Source organism: Oncorhynchus mykiss, chromosome 4 (assembly GCF_057628025.1).
Source record: "Oncorhynchus mykiss isolate SJ-2025 chromosome 4, ASM5762802v1, whole genome shotgun sequence".
NCBI classification, from domain to species: Eukaryota; Metazoa; Chordata; class Actinopteri; order Salmoniformes; family Salmonidae; genus Oncorhynchus; species Oncorhynchus mykiss.
Window position 1 is genome coordinate 66,361,093 of NC_143025.1, and position 21,335 is coordinate 66,382,427.

A 21,335-nucleotide genomic window follows, 5' to 3' on the forward strand; every position below is an offset into this window, starting at 1 on the left:
AAATACTAGGAATAGATTGTCCACCATCTATGCGTTATCCAGACAGAAAAGAGAAATAGGCAAAATAACATTTCGATTTAGAGCAATAAAGAAATTGAATAAATGAACTGAGCAAACTAGAAACCTTTCAATATATAAATGTAAACATTATTTTAAAACAATTTAAATATAATACATAGAAATGTTGTGGGACTATAGTAGATGAAGAATCAATATTTTTTAGATTGAGTATTTATTAGGTCATTATGCTAGTATATTATGTATGTTTGTAATAGTGTGTTATATGTGAAAATGTGTTCGTATTATAAATTGTATTTCAATGTTTAAGGACTCTTGGGAGATTAGTCCAAATGGGGACTAAAAGAGATACAAATCAAATCAAATCTGTGGATCTGTTTGGGCGGTATGCAAATTGGAGTGGGTCTACGGTTTCTGGGATAATGGTGTTGATGTGAGCCATTACCAGCCTTTCAAAGCACTTCATGGCTACGGATGTGAGTGCTACGGGTCTGTAGTCATTTAGGCAGGTTGCCTTTGTGTTCTTCGGCACAGGGACTAGGGTGGTCTGCTTGAAGCATGTTGGTATTACAGACTCAATCAGGGACATGTTGAAAATGTCAGTGAAGACACCTGCCAGTTGGTCAGCACATTCCCGGAGCACACATCCTGGGAATCTGTCTGGCCCCACAGCCTTGTGTATGTTGACCTGTTTAAAGGCCTTACTCACGTCGGCTACGGAGAGCGTGATCACACAGTTGTCCGGAACAGCTGATGCTCTCATGCATGCCTCAGTGTTGCTTGCCTCGAAGCGAGCATACTGAATAAGTGATTTAGCTCGTCTGGTAGGCTCGTGTCACTGGGTAGCTCGCGGCTGTGCTTCCCTTTGTAGTCTGTAATAGTTTGCAAGCCCAGCCACATCCGACGAGCATCGGAGCCGGTGTAGTATGATTCAATCTTAGCCCTGTATTGACGCTTTACCTGTTTGATGGTTCGTCGCAGGGCATAGCGGGATTTCTTGTAAGCTTCCAGGTTAGAGTCCCGCACCTTGAAAGCGGCAGCTCTACCCTTTAGCTCAGTGCGAATGTTGCCTGTAATCCATGGCTTCTGGTTGGGGTATGTACATACAGTCACTGTGGGACAAGGTCCTCAATGCACTTATTGATAAAGCCAGTGACTGATTCGGTGTATTCCTCAATGTCATCGGAAGAATCCCGCAACATGTTCCAGTCTGTGATACCAAAGCAGTCCTGTAGTTTAGCATCTGCTTCATCTGACCATTTTTTTATAGACCGAGTCACTGGTGCTTCCTGCTTTAATTTTTGCTTGGAATCATGAGGATGGAGTTGTGGTCGGATTTACCAAATGGAGGGCGAGGGAGGGCTTTGTACGCGTCTCTGTGTGTGGAGTACAGGTGATCTAGAATTTTTTCCCCTCTGGTTGCACATTTAACATGTTGATAGAGATTTGGTAGAACTGATTTAAGTTTCCCTGCATTAAAGTCTCCGGCCACTAGGAGCGCCGCCTCTGGGTGAGTGGTTTGCATATTTCCTTATACAGCTGACTGAGTGCGGTCTTAGTGCCAGCATCTGTCTGTGGTGGTAAATAAACAGCCACGAAAAGTATAGCTGAGAACTCTCTAGGCAAGTAGTGTGGCCTGCAGTTTATCACAATATACTCAACTTAGGCGAGCAAAATCTAGACACTTCATTAGATTTCGTGCACCAGCTGTTGTTTACAAATATGCACAGACCCCCCCCCCCCCCCTCGTCTTACTGTGTGCTGTTCTATCCTGCCGGTGCAGAGTGTATCCTTCTAGCTGAATATCCATGTCGTCATTCAACCACGATTCCATGAAGCATAGGATATTAGTTTTTGATGTCCCGTAGGTAGGATATTTGTGATCGTACCTCGTCTAGTGATTGTCCAATGATTGCATGTTGGCGAGTAATATTGACGGTAACGGCAGCTTTCCTAGTTGGTTGTCTTCTGCAGATCCGGACGAGGCATCCGGCTCTTCGTCCTCTCCGTCGCTTCCTTTTGCGAATGATTGGGATGTCTGCCCTGTGGGTTGTTTGGAGAATATCGTGTGAGTCCTGCTTGCTGCTGTTGTTGTTGTTGTTGTTGAAGAAATCTTAGTCTAATCGGAGGTGAGTGATCGCTGTCCTGATATCCAGAAGCTCTTTTCTGCCGTAAGATACGGTTGCAGGAACGTTATGTACAAAATAATTTACAACTATTGCGAAAAAAAACACATAATAGCACAATTGGTTAGGAGACCGTAAAATCTTGTAACTTAAGGACTGTTTCATGCTCTACTGTCACGCTCGCTATTCTCAAACTCCCTGTCATAAATCGACCAAGGCGCAGCGTGCATGTAGTTCCACATCTTTTAATGAAAGTGAAACCAAAACAACCAAAAAACAAACAGGAAACAGCAAAGAACATGACACAACCGAGGTGCACACAAACACACACAGAAAAATCATTTCCCACAACACACAGGTGGGAAAAGGCTACCTAAGTATGGTTCTCAATCAGACGATTGACAGCTGCCTCTGATTGGGAACCATACCAGGCCAAACACATAGAAATAGAAAACATAGAAAAAACACATAGAATGCCCACCCCAACTCACGCCCTGACCAAACCAAAATAGAGACATAAAAAAGGAACTAAGGTCAGGACGTGACATCTACAACTAGAGTATTGATGTTTTTCCATATCTCCATGCCTCTTATTGACAATCTACCCGATTCCGCCCTTATGTCTCTCCCAGTCCTTTCCAGTCCTTTCACTTCACAGGCAGGATTCACAGAGACAGTGGGTAAAAAGTCAGGGAGAATTCTGTGTGAGCGTTTAGGCTGTATTGATTTGAAGAAACCTACCCATGTGTCTCAAATGTCCCAGGTCTGTGTTGTTAACCTTCATGGAATATACACGGCGATGATGTTGTAGCAAAGCAGCTAAGTGAGAGTTTTAAAGGACACTTGATTTATGGCAGAAAAGCCACAACACAACACTAAACAACACATGCATTGCATTATAATGGTGACCAACGGTGCCCACAAACTGTTAGGCCCTACATAAAGCTGTCCCAACAGCAGTCTCAACAGCCGTACCAAAACACTTTACCACTAATACACCTGGCTATCAGCGGAGCCTTCTCTGGCAGTGAAACAGTTCATTCAGCTTCATTTACTGCCTTTAAAAAAAACATAGCTGATATGGGAGACTTGCTTAAACAAATGTGGTTTCTACTGACAATTGAGATGTACAAACTATAGCATAATCCATCATTTCGATTTAGACAATGAGCGAGCTAGGACAGACATAGTCAATATAACTATTTGTTCAGCACTTTTGAAATGTACAGCGACAGAATTCAGAACATGGGCCATTCTTACAGTATTCTCCCTGTACACCAAGTGAGAACTGTAGGACAAATAAAGGGGCCGTAGGAGAAAAAAAGGGGGCATATAATCAGACAATGAAAGCTCTTACAATATTTGATGATTACATTTCTCTAAAACAGGCTATAGGCTACATGTGCACCACCAAGTCAGAACAGTAAGTGAAATTAAGAGGGGAAAAGAGATCAAATGATTAGGGTGAGGCGCATGGGCTACTAACAGCTTACTACACAACATACACTTTCTTAGCTACAGTATACATATATCCATATATCTCTGGCATGTTACATCATTTATGCAGCAGCATATAATACATTTATGGTCTCACAGTGTTGTGCTGTGCTCACTTGAACAGGAAGGTGGGGTGGCGGTCCTTTGCGGGCAAAGTTTGTCATTAAAGTTTGTCACCAAAGTCTGACATTTTCTGGATTTATGGTGCTTTCAAGACAACTGGGAACTCAGAAAAAAACAAGGTTTCATCATGAGTGTGTCAGTGATCTTCAGGTCGGAGCTCAAGAAAGAGGCCAGAGTTCCTGACTTACAATTCTGAGTTGGATGACAGTCTAAGCCAACCCTGTCTGTTTTTCAACATATGTTCTCTCACTGTCAACTGCGTTTATTTTCAGCAAACTTAACATGTGTAAATATTTGTAGGAACATAACAGGATTCAAAACTTATTTTCCCAGTCGGAGCTTGTTTTTTTTCCCAAGTTCCCAGTTGTCTTGAACTCACTGAAGTCAGATTTCCCAGTTCTGAGTTTCCAGTTGTTTTGAGTGAGGAAGAAGTCGTGCTGGATTGACAGCATGGCCAATGTTGAATGTTTATCCTTTTAGGCTTGGAAATGAGACCCTTAAACCCAGACTTGGACCACACAACCACTCCACTGAATAACAGGCTAAGAATTGCTTTGCAATGCTTGCAGTTAGCCACTGATTCCTTCTAAACCACTCATTGTTGAATTTGCAACTTCCAACTTGTTGTGTAATGTTTATCTCCAATGGCCGATGAGCACCGATGCGTTTTATCTATAATTTCTCTTTATATGACAAGAATTGAAAAGGATTTGCCAGTAGATTGTCGACTTGATTCATGATGATGACTACTTGTCTACCTTTCAAGCTAAGATTTTGAAAGTATGATGTTGACAGGATCAGTCCAGTAAAAGCTAATGTAGATATAACTTGAGTTTACACCATTTTATCTGTGGCCAATGACCTTGAGCCTTCTTGGATGGACACTTCTAATGTAACTCAACAGCAGCTTCAAGGGGTTCTAATTTTTCGAACTCTACCCTTAGATTTGGCGGTAATGTAGTGTCCCAATGAGTGACAGAATGATGAGCCAATCACGACGCAACTAGCACTGAGCCAGGCTGAAACACCTGCATTTTGGAGCTGCCTTACTCAATAAAGCAAAAAAAAGACCAAGTTTGTATGCAGCTTTATATGTATTTTTTAAAACATTGTTTGCAAACTGAAATGTGACATGTATTAATACCAAAATAACATGCAAAACAGGCACCTGCCCCACCTGCCCTGAATGACGGGTCGTCACTGTACAGTATATAATCCAATCTTGATGATGTGTCAGATATTTGAATCAGCTGTGTAGCGCTAGAGCAAAAAACTAAACATGCTCTAAAGTCGGGCCCCAGAACAGAGTTAGGGAAACCCTGCTTTAGGTAAGGCTAACGTGTGTTTGCTCTCTGTCTTGGCCGCAAGCATAAGATAAATATAGAGTATATAAGAGTATAAGAAATCAGACAGAATCATCATAATTAGACTATAAACTGAACTGTGGTTTGAGTGGGATCTTCAATCTGCTTCAGGATTCTCTTCCTATGTGCAGGGATTTAAGACCAGCGCAGTAGAAATGTTCCAAAAGGTGCTCTAGGCATGCAGACAGCAAGCAGGATTGATGACCAGCTTTGTCCTCCTCACACACACATATTCCATTATGAATGTGTTCTTGCAACATGCACAAACGGGCTACACACACACACACACACACACACACACACACACACACACACACACACACATATATTTGTTGAATGTTTTGATTAACACTCTATTGAAATGTAGTGCACGTGTCACCTGACTCTGATCCCATCGCAGCTATACCCCCCCAAAATCAGCACATCATTGAAAGCGATGGGAGAGAGTGAAAACGAACGGAACTGACGTCATTGACAGTAACGTAAAAAGTCATCCTTGGTAACAGAGTCTTCAGCAATACAGCAACCACTCTGTCTGTCAGAGAGCAACACACACACACACACACACATACAAGCTAGCTATGCATTGAAGAAACCCCTTTACGGACCGGCTTTCTCCGGTGCAAAATACCGGGTTCAACGTGAGTAACATCAATTCAACAAGATTTTCATTTGAGCAAATACCCGTGCCATGGTGACTCCTTGCTTGTCAAATACAAAGCGAAGAATTTCAAGAATTTGAGTGGTCAAAGGAACGCTACTGCCACACTTAACGTTAGCTGACGTTGGCTAGCTAATGCTGAGGACCCCTTCATGAAACACACGGCAACATTTCTTTGATGAAGACGGTAGGCAGTGTTAATTGCGTTTTGCTGTACTAGATTTGCATGTGTTATTAACACGTTATGCTAACAGCAACTGTATTGCATTTGTTTTGACCTGCAGAAAATGACACATTGATATTATCAAGCAGTATGTCTTGATGTATTTTTATTTTACGGATTTAAGGAGAAAGATCCTGTTGCGGGGGAACCTGCTTTGACCTTTGTGCTATTGTCATTGATACATCACATTCTTCTAGTAACAACATTTGAGGGATCGTGAAGATGGCGACTGGAGCGGGTTGGCAGCAATACTACAGCCCTGCAGCTGGCAATCCATCGTCCGGAGCAGGGAAATATAATTCTGGCTCATCATCTACAATGTCTTACCAGTCGGGCATCACCATGGAATATACCCAAGATCTGCACCTCAAAATGAGCAAGAAAATAGCACAGCTGACAAAGGTAAGGATTGTTACTGTTATAGATACTCGAGTACCAATGGACCGGTCTTTAATCAGGTGCTGTGATGCTGCTGCACTTGTCAAGGCTCGGGTGCTGAGGAGGTATTCCAGTCCTCTCATCCGGCATCAGCGAATCTTTGATTATATAAAACGCAAAATGTCACAATTATTTTATATATAGCTAGGAATTATTCAGTTCTTACATAATGATATGCCTAGTTTGGTCATATGTATGCAATAATAACATTGAACACGGAACGTTATTTCAGTAGTACTCACGTAATATTGCACTAGTGCTAAATAATCATACATTTTAACCCTCGGTGCTGACAGCTGTTTATACCACCAGCTGGAATAAATTGATAGTGTGAGGGCCATTTTCAAATTAAGGACATTTAATTGTTACCCATTTTAATATAACCTATGTTTTTCTACAAGGTAATTTAGGAAGCAGGGTATTCCATCCCAGCCTGGTCTCATTGACTACACATAACATAGTAAATGTTAATCCCGGACACTCAAATTGTTACGATTGGTATGGTTACATAAAACAGATGGTTACTTAACCCTTTTAGCATACCCATCCTCTAACCCTAACTTTAACCCTTTTAGCTAACCCTTCCCCTAACCCTAACCATAACCCTTTAACCTAACTCCTACACTTAACCCTAACCCTAAACCCTAGCCTAGCTAACGTTAGCCAGCTAGAAGGAAAGAAATTCCACAAATTAACTTTTAACAAGACACACCTGTTAATTGAAATGCATTCCAGGTGACTATCTCATGAAGCTGGTTGAGAGAATGCCAAGAACGTGCAAAGCTGTCATCAAGGCAAAGGGTGGCTGCTTTGAAGAATCTCAAATATAAAATATATTTTTATTTGTTTAAAACTTTTTGTTTACTACATGATTCCATATGTGTTATTTCATAGTTTTGATCTATTCGCGATTATTCTACAATGTAGAAAATAGAAAAAATAAAGAAAAACCCTTGAATGAGTAGGTGTGTCCAAACTTTTGACTGGTACTGTAATATGAATTGTAATTCGTAAGATATCATACGAAATGGGTGATGTACATCCGCAAATGAATACATACCATACGAAACGTAACATATCATACTAAATGTAGTGTCGAGGATTCACTTATAGAATTATACAAAATGTTCTGAGACCAGGTTGCCCATCCACACTAGGAGCAAGATCCACTGAAGTAAAGATGAGAGATAGTGGTTCCATATTAGCCTATAGACGAGTTGGCTGAAAAAGTCTCAAAAAACTCATGCACGCGCAATGTTATCAGAAGGAGGTATGCGTTGTTATAATTCTGAACGTCAGATAGTTAGCAACAATTCACAGAAGCTGCCTTGTGGGGAATCGTAGGTGGCTCGTTTCAGCTCGTTGTATCTAAAATTCGCCTAGCTAGCTAACCAACAACTGTATCGATGTATTTGAGAGACAACAAGTGCTCACTGTGCAAATGTATTTATTTTTTCATTAAACATTTGAAGACTAAATATAGTTTACATGTTGTGAACAGTCTAAGCCAACCCTGTCTTTTTTTCAACATAGCTACTCACACGTCGGTTTTGTTGCTAAACAACCAATCCATCTAAACTCAACAAAAAAAGATACCTTCTCTCACTGTCGACTGCGTTTATTTTCAGCAAACTTAACATGTGTAAATATTTGTAGGAACATAACAAGATTCAACAACTTGGACATAAACGGAACAAGTTCCACAGACATGTGACTAACAGAAATGGAATGATGTGTCCCTGAACAAAGGGGGGGGGGGGGGGGGGGGGTCAAAATCAAAAGTAACAGTCAGTATCTGGTGTGGCCACCAGCTGCATTAAGTACCGCAGTGCATCTCCTCCTCATGGACTGCACCAGATTTGCCAGTTCTTGCTGTGAGATGTTACCTCACTCTTCCACCAAGGCACCTGCAAGTTCCCCGACATTTCTGGGGGGAATGGCCCTAGCCCTCACCCTCTGATCCAACAGGTCCCAGATGTGCTCAGTATGGCCACCAATGCCACCAGCCATACGAGCAGCATTGTCATGCTGGAGGGTCATCTTTCTTTTGGTGTTTTTCAGAGTCAGTAGAAAGGCCTCTTTAGTGTCCTAAGTTTTCATAACTGTGACCTTAATTCCCTACCGTCTGTAAGCTGTTAGTGTCTTAACGACCGTTCTACAGGTGCATGTTCATTCATTGTTTATCGTTCATTGAACAAGCATGGGAAACAGTGTTTAAACCCTTTACAATGAAGATCTATGAAGTATCTTTGAAAGACTAGATTATATGTGAGTTAGTTAGCTAAAGCACAAGGCAGACTGGGCCACCAGGCTAGTATTTGCATACTCTAACCTTGTGGCTTTCAATATGACAACCAATTCAAAGGCATGGTCATACAAGAAGGAGCAATACAACTGTTGCATCCTACCTCCAACTAACCCAAACAGGGTGTGGCCATGTTGTTGTGTTTCGGAGACCCCAGGAGCCCCTCTGTGCAACATCTGTTAAGAAACGTCATTTCTTGTTCCTCCCTGTCCAGCAGACACAGACTTCATCTGATTGAAGACTAAGTGGTAAGTGTCCTCTTGTCCAGGTCATAACTCAGTCGGAACATTGAAGTAGTGGACATGGTCTGAAAAGGGATACATTTAACCTGTCCTACAGAAGGCAGCTCCATTGTCTGTCGCTGATGCTCTAGTCTGGTGAAAACATTGTCTCCTATTCCTTGCAGTAAGGTCCTGATTCATAGTGTTTGCAGTGTCATTCAGAGTAGGTCGACACTACAGTATTTTGCAGCTCATCGAGATGCAAGACATTCATTTTTTCTCAGCCTTACAGCACAGTAGTACATGTTTGTTTCTATCTCTCACCTGACTACTCTAAGTGATGGAGCAAATAACATTTGGATGCAAGGAAGTTTCAAACTGAGGAGACCTATTTTAGCCTTCTGTATTTATCTATTTGAAAGGCAACCTAATATCAATGTGGTTTATATTTCTGTACAATATTATAAGACTCACTTCATTGGTCAGTTTACATCAGATATTGTGTCAGATCGCTTGAATAAAATCCATTCTGTAAAATTATTTATTTTCTTGTATGACTGTATTTTACTGTCTGTTTCATTTTGATAGAGGATGGCTGTCAGGACTGTAAGTAGGCTATTGCTCCCATAGCAACCAGTTCATTATAATTCAAGACAATATCATGCAGGTATAAAGATGCATATTTCTCTGAAGTAACTGGCCTTGACCAATCCTTTGTCCTTAGCTTTGCTAATGAGTCCGGTAATGTCTTTATAGACAAAAGCACCTGAAAACTGAATATTATGGAGACCTATATTTTATTACTATGTACCCATAACATTGTTCCAAGGGGAAACAGGGTACTATGTGCAAAGCAGTCTCATTTTATAGGTTAATTTAAGTACTGAGCTGATGAACCGAGTTGGATCTAGCTGTAGGCTCTCAAATCTTTCCACCTGAATAGTCAAACTACAACAATATAGGTTAGGCCAACACAGTACAGTTAAACTCTGTTTCCTCATTAATGTAGATCATGTAATATATTATGTTACTAATAAGTATGTGGTACACTACATGGCCAAGAGTATGTGGACACCCCTTGAAATTAGTGTGGGATGTGATGGTCGACGAGTAGGCGTCCACATACTTTTGGTAGTGTATAGTGTATCTTGACGATTCCGATTCCCACATGAGTTCAACAAGACTGCCTTTACAGAATGATCTGGAGCCAAGAGCCAATTGAAGCCAGAATGGTAGCCCCCCCTTACCCAAGCACTGCCCAGTTAACCTGGCCACTGGCGCATGTTTCACTTTGGTTTCATTCCACCTCTGATTTAGCTCCAGCTCGCTCCCAGCACCGTGTTTACCTCTGCAATGGAGCGGGCTGCTCTGTGTAAAGTGATGACAGCACTTGAAGGAATGTGTTTCTCCCTGCCGTGCCAGGTGGTCCCGTCCATCCCCTCTCCCCAGTGAATCTCTCTCTATAGAGAGATCACTCAGAGGATGTGCTCAGACTGCTGTGATGTGTTAATACCCTTGCTAAGAGAGGGGAATATAGTGCACTGCAACGTTTGCATGTGTTGTGCCATAATCCAGGGGTTAGAAGTTATTTGATTTCTCTGATTTATCAGGTGGCAGGCTGGGCCATGCTGCAGAGCAGATGGCTACGGCCCTGGGCTCCAGGGCTTAGTTCCAATAGGTAGTGGGACTGGGAGGAACCTTAACAATATGTTATTTTAGAAAACCGCTTCAGCCTTATCTGGTGGACCTCAGATAGGGACTGAAATGGCACTACAGGCTTAACAGAAAACGCTTACTCTGCCAACGTTAACGCTACAGTACCTGTATGTGGTTAGCAAACGTACTGCAAGAATTCAAACAAAGTTGTGCTGCAGAGGGCTTGCAAGACAGGAAGTCTGAAAACTCATTCTTTGTTAGCAAATGTGTAATTTATGGAGAGAATATCTAGGCTAGAACTAGTCAAGACAGGGAATTATTTTATATTGTGGTGAGGAAAAATGCTTGTTCTTTGAGAACACAAATTGTCCATGACTTTACCTGGAGGCACTGGGGATATTGAAAATGATTTAAATTATTCTCCCAGAAGGATTCAGAGAGAGGGCGAAATCAAATGAACAAACTGTCAAGATTGAACCCTGCTGTTGAAAAAGGCAGGAGTTGTTATTAACCTTGGCAGGATGCTCTTGGCTGATTGTCACAATCCCACGTCAGATTTCATTAAGATACTCTCGCACCCCATGGCACACCCTTATCACAGGAAATATGATTAAAGTTCTCTCTGATACACCACTGACTGTGTGATGCAATCTGTGGTAAATGGTCACTGCCATACTGTACATGCTGCTCATCTGTCGTTTGCCAGAACACACCTCTGTGGTGACAATAATGCAGGGTTTAGCCTGGAAAGTTCTGGAAAGTGTCTCTGAAGGTGCTTCTAGCTCCAATTGTTCCACCTCAAGTGTATTCTAGAGACAGGCAGGAGTGAAGCCGAGGAAACAATACCATTCTGGCCAATGTGTGTAAAAGTAACCTATGCATTTCTGATGAAATATCCCCAAGCATTTGACAAGGCTATTTAAGCTGGCTGGCTGTTTGTTGTTAGGGGACCGTACTGTACTGAGTTTCTACAGGAATGTGAGGAAACACCCCAGAACAAACACATGGGGGAACCTAGACAGGTGGAGATTAGAGAGGGCAGGTTGGAGGTGTCAGGTGGGTGTTTCACAGGAAAGCCACGACTAATGACAGCACAGGTCTTAACATGACTGACTGGTGGCTGCGTCACAAAACCCGTGCTTCCCCGTGCGTTATTAAACCTTACATTTCCACCCGACCAGCTCGGGCTCACAGCGAGTTAAGACTCACCATTGATAATCTGCGTAAAACATGTTCCTGTTTACAGTTGTGTGTGCTGCTCACTGACTGCCCATCCATGCATGATGTTGCCATGGCCCTGTTCAGAGATGTCATGCAGTATGACAAGGATAAGATGTCATCATAGACATTAAAACCAGTAGATGGTGATAGGAATGCGTGGATGACGTCAGCACTATGAAAAACTCCCGATGGCGCATGAAGCTGGAAGTATTTGAATTTGAAACACGCCATGTTGCTCAATGGGGCTGAATGGCAACAAAATCGCTATGGATCATGGTGAAAGAGGCCATAACTAGCAAAAGATCATGGTCGATGGATCACTATCCACATTTTCCACCATCATTTGCAAATAAATTCATTAAAAATCCTACAATGTGATTTTCTGGATTTTTTTTCCCCTCATTTTGTCTGTCATAGTTGAAGTGTACCTATAATGAAAATTATAGGCCTCTCTTTTTTAAGTGGGAGAACTTGCACAATTGGTGGCTGACTAAATACTTTTTTGCCCCACTGTATTTCAATTTTTTTCAAGTCAAACGCCATTTTAATCACGAGAATCTCCTCTTTCTAATTATGTAAGCCTGGGCAGCTAGCTCGGTTGTCATCAAACGCTAGCCCCAAAATACTTTTTGCCCTTGGAATGCTGAGCTCCCCCAATTGTTTTCCTATGGAGAGGAATACCGGGCTATTTCACCAAATATCTCATTGTGTATATTTTGTTTTTTTCAAGTCGGGTTTAACCGGTGTGAAATGGCTAGCTAGTTAGCGGGGTGCGCGCTAACAGCGTTTCAATCGGTGACGTCACTCGCTCTGAGACCTTGAAGTAGTTGTTCCCCTTGCTTCGCAAGGGTGCGGCTTTTGTGGTGTGATGGGTAACAATGCTTCGAGGGTGGCTGTTGTCTATGTGTGCAGAGGGTCTCTGGTTCGAGGCCAGGTAGGGGCGAGGAGAGGGACGGAAGCAAAACTGTTACACAGGCATAATTTTAATCAGGAATATTCTCCTCTTTGTAATTATGTAAGTCTGGGCAGCGAGCTCGTATGTCATCGATCGCTAGACCAGAAATAGTCCTAAGTTTACATTTTTTCCCCTACTTTTTCATTAGGCAGACAAGCACAGTTGACACCATCGATGTGCGGATGTTTACTTTCTACACAAGTAGTTTTTTTCCAGTTTCATCTGACGACCAGATTGTAGAGGTAAAATAAAAAGGGATACATTTTTAATGGAATTCTAAGCATGACTCCAGTCAAAACAGGCTCTGCGAAAGTTCGATTCCATTTATTTGCAATGGGCGCTAGTGTTCCAGTTTAGCCAACGTTCTTAAGCCGTTTTTTAGCCTTGGGTGAATTTTGACTCATTCTATTGTCCAGTCTATAGATAGCCAGAGCGAATTCACGAAAGCACACGAATGTCCATTGAGAAAGCACAACGACTATACCATTTAGCTAAGCTAAGAATGACCGAGAATAATCAAGTCAATAAAAGTTGGGTAGTTAAATAGCCTGTAGTTAATATACTGGCAAGTTTGATGTATAACTACTAACGTTACGCAGCTAGCTAGCTAGCTAACATACCGGTACATACTGCTGTAATGATATGCTATGTGGTACATAAGGACAGCGTAGCTAACAAATTGTCAGCCATCATAACGTGTAAGGTAACTTATTTGAAAAGTCAATACTTTATTACATTGAGTAGCAAGCTACCCCTTGGTCGTTAGGGCAAATCTGGTCTGTGATAGGAGGAGGGGGGGTTTCACATCTAGCTCGGCTATTAGATATTCTTTAGTAAAGGTTGAATAGTCTATTGTTCAGCTATTAGCCCCTCTCCCCAATTTGCACTCGTCTGCAGGTATGTTTTGATGTGAGAGAGGAAGCCAGTCCCATCATCGCCACCTCACCCACTCTTAAGATAACCTTCGGGCCAACTGGGGGCCCAAGGCTGGTTAGGGGACACTGCAATTGTGATGAACTGAGAGAATATTAGGGTAGCACTGTAATTCATTAATCATATGCTGTCTGCCGCTGTTCTTACCTATTTCCCTTTCTGTCTTCTACCCCTCTCTCCCCACCTCGTCTTTCTTCCTCGTTTTATAATGCACACCATATGTGCATTGAAGTACAGATTGAACTTGTATTTATAATATTACAATTATCATAATTTTAATGCATTTATTATGTATTTATAACACCTGGATAATTAACTTCTTTCAATAAAGCGTTTCACATTCTCCACTGGTTGAAATGAAGTATCTTATTGAAATACTATCCTGTGTCCTCAGATTAATGCAGATGAAGGGAGTTAGATATGCATAGTTTTTTTTCTGTATATATTAATTAATAATCAATCATGTTTCTAGTTTTTTGCATAGTTACAATGTGTAATCATTGATGTCCCAGGAGCAGTAAACACTGTTGAAGTGTATAATTGTAATACATACAGTACATGCAGACACAGCATCATTCAAACAAGTTTGATATGACTGAAAAAGAATGTCTCAACTAAACATCCATAGGCATACAGTTATTTTTATCCTCCACTACACAATAAGCAAGTAAATAGTTAGCTATGTTACTTCAGCTGCATTGCAAGGCAAGCTTACACAATTGTACATTCAATTTGCAGTAAATGCTTTAGCTAGCCAGATTCTTTACATCCACTGTTTTACAAGACAGATTCTCAGGAATCCCTAAAACATTAAACAACAGGAATGACAAATTCATTCTCCCAACACTAGCTAGTCAGATAACTTGCTAAATTGCGATTTTTGTCAATTAACTTTATGACAAAAAAACATATTCCTCTCAATTGTACATTTTGTCAGCCATCTTCACCCAGGGACGGGTGGCTCGCGTCAAAATTTGTCATTAGAACCACTCGATATGATTGGTCATATAAAAACCTTGGGACCAAATGCATAATGAGTACTCTAACTCCCCCTTGTGGTGGTCTGAAGCAGTGAAGCTTTGTATCCCTAAGTCCCGCGGTGCAAGCTCGCAACTTTTAAAGGAGGAACCACTGTACTTATGTAATCAAGATATATTAGTGTTTTAAGTTTCGTAATTTTCTTTACAAATGTAAGAATTTTTCTTCCACTTTAACATTAGAGTATTTTGTGTAGATCTTTGGCAAAAAAAAATACAATTAAATCTATTTTAATCCCACTTTGTACCAGAACAAAATGTGGGAATAGTCTAGGGGTGTGAATACTTTCCTGCTTTCTAGGGGCAGTAGCCGTCCAGCACAGCTTGTGACTTCACGCTCCAGACTGGATACTGGGAGCCTGGATGTCATACTAGCTGATGATCTCCTCCCCCCACCTCGAAAGACTTCAAAGCAAACGTTGTTGGTTCAGGCTGATGGACTCCTCAACACTAAAGTTGGATGATGGCCTCTCCAACACAACCTCTCCCTCAATGTGAGCAAGACAGAGGAGATGTTCGTGGACTACAGGAAAAGGAGGACCGAATACATCCCCATACACATCAACTGGCCTGTAGTGGAGTGGGTTGAGAGTTTTAAATTTTTTAAAAAACTATTTAACTTGGCAAGTCAATTAAGAACAAATTATTATTTACAATGACAGCCTAGGAACAGTGGGTTAACTGCCTTGTTCAGGGGCAGAACAACATATTTTTACTTTGTCAGCTCAGGGATTCAATCTACCAACCTTTTGGTTACTGGCCCAATGCTCTAACCACTAGGCTACCTGCCTAATGAGATGAACGTGGACTACAGGAAAAGGAGGCCCGAGCACGCCCCTATTCCTCATCGCCGGGGCTGTAGTGGAGCAGGTTGAAAGCTTCAAGTTCCTTGGTGTCCACATCAGCAACAAACTGTGATGGTCCAAACCTAACCAAGACATTCGTGACAACACCTTTTCCCCCACAGGAGATTGAAAAGATTTGGCATGGGTCTCCAGATCCTCAAAAGGTTTTACTGCGGCAACCACTCGGCATCCGACCATAAGGCGCAACAGAAGGTAGTGCGTATGGCCCAGTACATCACTGGGGCCAAGCTTCCTGCCATCCAGGACCTATATACTAGGCGGTGTCAGAGGAAAGCCCCAAAAACTGTCAAAGACTCCAGTCACCCAAGTCATAGACTGCTCTCTCTGCTACCGTACGGCAAGAGGTATAGTATACGCCAATTCTAGGTCCAAAAGGCTCCTTATCAGCTTCTAAGACTAATTAATTAATCAATTAATTAATCAATTAATCAAATGGCCACCTGGACTATTTATCCCCCCCTTGATGTTACACTGCTACTACTCACTGTTTATTATCTATGCATAGTCACTTTACCCCTACCTACAAATTACCTCGACTAACCTGTACCCCCGCAAATTGACTAGGCACCGGTACCCCCTGTATGTAGCCCCCTGTATTGTTATTTTATTGTTACTTTTTATACATTTTTTTTTTTACTTTAGTTTATTTAGTAAATATTTTCTTAACTCTATTTCTTGAACTGCATTGTTGGTTAAGGGCTTGTAAGTAAGCATTTCACGGTAAGGTCTACTACACCTGTTGTATTCAGCACATGTGACAAATAAGATTTGATTTGATTTGGTAAAGTGCCAGTTTCATCTGTTGACAGAGGAATTTCATTGTCATTTGCAACCTTGAAGCACACTGTGAATTTTCAATGTGGCCAAGTTCATATTTCACTCTGTATTTCATGTCCTGTTGGTTTGGGAGAAATACACTGCTCAAAAAAATAAAGGGAACACTTAAACAACACAATGTAATTCCAAGTCAGTCACACTTCTGTGAAATCAAACTGTCTACTTAGGAAGCAACACTGATTGACAATAAATTTCACATGCTGTTGTGCAAATGGAATAGACAATAGGTGGAAATTATAGGCAATTAGCAAGACACCCCCAATAAAGGAGTGGTTCTGCAGGTGGTGACCACAGACCACTTCTCAGTTCCTATGCTTCCTGGCTGATGTTTTGGTCACTTTTGAATGCTGGCGGTGCTTTCACTCTAGTGGTAGCATGAGACGGAGTCTACAACCCACACAAGTGGCTCAGGTTGTGCAGCTCATCCAGGATGGCACATCAATGCGAGCTGTGGCAGGAAGGTTTGCTGTGTCTGTCAGCGTAGTGTCCAGAGCATGGAGGCGCTACCAGGAGACAGGCCAGTACATCAGGAGACGTGGAGGAGGCCGTAGGAGGGCAACAACCCAGCAGCAGGACCTCTACCTCCGTCTTTGTGCAAGGAGGAGCAGGAGGAGCACTGCCAGAGCCCTGCAAAATGACCTCCAGCAGGCCACAAATGTGCATGTGTCTGCTCAAACGGTCAGAAACAGACTCCATGAGGGTGGTATGAGGGCCCGACGTCCACAGGTGGGGGTTGTGCTTACAGCCCAACACCGTGCAGGACGTTTGGCATTTGCCAGAGAACACCAAGATTGGCAAATTCGCCACTGGTGCCCTGTGCTCTTCACAGATGAAAGCAGGTTCTCACTGAGCACATGTGACAGACGTGACAGAGTCTGGAGACGCCGTGGAGAACGATCTGCTGCCTGCAACATCCTCCAGCATGACCGGTTTGGCAGTGGGTCAGTCATGGTGTGGGGTGGCATTTCTTTCCTCCATGTGCTCGCCAGAGGTAGCCTGACTGCCATTAGGTACCGAGATGAGATCCTCAGATCCCATATGCTGGTGCGGTTGGCCATGGGTTCCTCCTAATGCAAGACAATGCTAGACCTCATGTGGCTGGAGTGTGTCAGCAGTTCCTGCAAGAGGAAGGCATTGATGCTATGGACTGGCCCCCCCGTTCCCCAGACCTGAATCCAATTGAGCACATCTGGGACTTCATGTCTCGCTCCATCCACCAACAGACTGTCCAGGAGTTGGCGGATGCTTTAGTCCAGGTCTGGGAGGAGATCCCTCAGGAGACCATCCGCCACCTCATCAGGAGCATGCCCAGGCGTTGTAGCGAGGTCATACAGGCACGTGGAGGCCACACACACTACTGAGCCTCATTTTGACTTGTTTTAAGGACATTACATCAAAGTTGGATCAGCCTGTAGTGTGGGTTTCCACTTTAATTTTGAGTGTGACTCTAAATAAATTTGATTTCCATTGATCATTTTTGTGTGATTTTGTTGTCAGCACATTCAACTATGTCAAGAAAAAAGTATTTAATAAGAATATTTCATTCATTCAGATCTAGGATGTGTTATTTTAGTGTTCCCTTTATTTTTTTGAGCAGTGTATGATGCCCCATCCTCTCACATGCAATGGGCTTTGGTCTACAATGCTCATTGTTTTTCTATCGGCCTCACATCGTCCCATGTGATGCATTAATTTGGTTTATTGTCTCTTGCACATTGTCTCCCCACGGTATTGTCAGCGATCACACCCTGCGGGTTGGCTTCTCAAGCATCCTCCTCTCACAGACACACTCTCTCACACGTATTAGTGTCACGCTTTTCTGCCGGTTTCAACACTTTGGCCTGTGTGTGCTGTTATATGCTGTATGTTTGTGTGCACACACACTCAAATACACACAAACATACAGCTTATAACAGCACACACAGCCATAATACATCCTGCTCCTACAAGGAAAGTAGGGAGAGCATTAGCTTGTGAAACTAGATAACCTAAATAAATCAATATTCTAACTGGTGGAAGGACTACAGGCCAGAGTGTACAGCTCCTGCTCTATCATGGTTAGAGAGAGATGATGCTGTATGCATTAGTAAGCCTGGTGGAAGGGGCTAGGGTCAGGGGCCTTTCCCCAAGGACCCCCGGAGGGCCCTCCGCTTTCACAGCCCAATCTGCGCCTCTCTCTGCTGCCTCACTTCTCTGCCTCAACCCCCTGCTAAGGGACTGTGTGCCATTATTAACCCCAAAAACATGAACAGAAGAGGGCCAAGAGATAAAGGAATCCACTACCCTGTCCATCATAAAAATCAAATAAAAACTAGATTTTCTGATTCCCAGGCTAGAGGATCCCCCCCCCCCCCCTTTTCTTCTTCATCATTGTCAAAGGGAGTACAGTTAGATCTAGCCTACTCCTGGTGCACCTGATTTCATCAGCCTGTAGCTGGCTGTGCAGTGCAGGACCTAGGACCCAAGGATAGGTTGCTTTTCCTTTTGCACTTATCAGAGGAGCCCTGCCTTAGTGCTGACAGGACGCCTCACCGGCGCCCACGACTTGGCGGCTGCAGAAATGTTCCAATTAAGATGACAGAGAGCCGATATGACTTGGCCTTTCGCATCAGAGGGCGGCAAGTTAATAGCGGTTGACTCTGGAACCCCTCCACCTGCGGTCCATAAGAGGGGAGGTGTGGGGTGAGGAATGAGCTGCAGTAAGAGGAGGACTGCTGGCTCTGGCTGGCTTGGATGAGAGGAGAAGAGTGGAGCGGCTAGGCCAGACTTTTCTTTTAAGGCCCAGTAAATGGCTGCCACATTAACATGCCGAGTCGGTGCAGTCTGAAGTGGGCTGCCTGTCGGGCTGTGGGCTGCCGAGATGGCCAGCTCAGTCATCCAGGTGCTGTAAAGTGAATCATATCAGTGAAAAACAGACTGGCTGGGGTCAGGACCTGTCCTACCATGCGTACTGGAAGACACTACTGGAGGCACTGTGTCTGAGTCTAGCTGTCTCATATCTCCCTGAATTCTCTTTCTCTGTTCTGCAAGCTTCGCGCTCTCTCCCTCCCACTGGTTCTGTTGTTCTTTTTGTTTGGGTCAGGGCGATGTTAGTTGGCTGCTCCACAGAGTTAACAGCTGCTCTAGACATCTGTCTGAACAAAATGAAGAGAAGCACTGTCAATACAGATTGCAGCTTCCAGAGGTTTCGTCACTTTGGGTGTGTGTGTATGTTGGCCACTCTTTGGCCTCTGCTCTGACTCAATGGTTTTCCCAATGACTCAGCCGACTCAGCAAGAGCTATCAGCTGCTTCTCGCTATCACATAATGCACAATCAATGTTAAGATGCTTTCACCTCAACCGCCATCCAATTCTTTACTCACAGAGCCACAGGCGGATCTGATGTATAGAGCAGTGGTTTGAAGAACACACATTTCTCGGCCTTGCAATACAGGTCATGCTTCAGCAGTCGCCCAAGTACCTTACGCACCAGAGACACGTGCGCCGCGCGTGTGGCAGAATAGATCAAGATGTCATCGATGTACACTACCACTCCCTGCTCGAGCAGGTCTCTGAGAATTTTATCTACGAAGGATTGGAAGACGGCTGGAGCATTTTTCAACCCATATGGCATGACGGGGTACTCATAATGACCAGATGTAGTACTAAATGCGGTTTTCCACTCATCTCCTCCCCGGATACGTACCAGATTATATGCACTTCTCAGGTCCAGTTTTGTGAAGAAGCGCGCCTCGTGAAATGATTCCACCGCCGTAGCGATGAGAGGTAGTGGGTAACTAAACCCCACTGTGATAGAATTTAGACCTCGATAATTAATGCACGGTGCAGACCTCCCTCCTTCTTCTTCACAAAAAAGAAGCTTGAGGAGACGGGTAATGCAGAGGGCCGAATGTACCCCTGTCCCAGCGATTCAGCAACATATGTCTCCATAGCTACTGTATCCTCCTGGGACAATGGGTACACGTGACTCCTAGGAAGTGCAGCGTTCTCCAGGACGTCTATCGCGCAGTCCCCTCGACGATGGGGTAGTAATTGGGTCGCCTTCCTTTTACTGAAGGCGATAGCCAAATCGGCATATTCAGAGGGAATGCGCACGGTGGAAACCTGGTCTGGACTCTCCACTGTAGTCGCACCAACGGCAACGCCTATACACCTGCCTGAACACTCCTCTGACCACCCTTTAAGGGCTCCCTGTCACCAAGAAATCACCGGGTTGTGCTGAGCTAGCCAGGGAATTCCCAACACCACTGGAAACGCAGGTGAATCGATAAAGAACAGACTAATCTGCTCCTTATGACACCCCTGCGTTACCATGTCCAGTGGCACCGTGGCCTCCCTGACCACTCCTGACCCTAATGGTCGGCTGTCTAAGGAGTGCACGGGGAAAGGTAGGTCTAACGACACAAGGGGAATTCCTAGACTTAACGCGAGCCCACGATCCATGAAGTTCCCAGCTGCGGCTGAATCGACTAGCGCCTTATGCTGTAGAGAGGGAGAAAACCCAGGAAAAGAGGTTAACACATACATATGACCGACAGGAAGCTCTGAGTGAGTCTGGTGCTGACTCACCTGGGGTCACCGAGTAGTGCTCCGCCTGCCCTCCCGACTCCCAGACGAGTTCCTCCAGCACCGGTCGGCCGTTTGTCCTCGCCGACCACAACTGGTGCAGGAGGAAACTCCTCCTCCGGTCCCCCTCGAAGCAGCCCCCCCTAACTCCATGGGGATGGGAGCAGGAGGGCCGGGAGGTGGAAACGTCAGGGCCTGTTCCGAACGCCCGCGGGCAGCCAGCAGGTTGTCAAGACGGATGGACATGTCGATAAGCTCATCCAGCGTGAGGGTGGTGTCCCGACACG

The 21,335-nt window shown here is 43.7% G+C and overlaps 1 protein-coding gene across 4 annotated transcripts in view; it reads left to right on the top strand.

Annotated features, from left to right (window-relative positions):
* Positions 1-5,595: 5,595 nt before the first annotated feature.
* Positions 5,596-21,335, top strand: part of LOC110522208 (protein FAM184A) — a 161,026-nt gene continuing 145,286 nt past the window's right edge. For 2 of the 4 annotated variants that reach the window (XM_021600410.3, XM_021600412.3), the window contains exons 1-2: positions 5,602-5,976; positions 6,210-6,414. In XM_021600410.3, the coding sequence (XP_021456085.2) occupies positions 6,235-6,414 (180 nt within the window). In that variant the 5' untranslated portion in view covers positions 5,602-5,976; positions 6,210-6,234. Of the gene's footprint in view, positions 5,977-6,209; positions 6,415-21,335 lie in introns of all 4 variants that reach the window. The other 2 variants (XM_021600413.3, XM_021600411.3) reach the window with 2 other exon arrangements.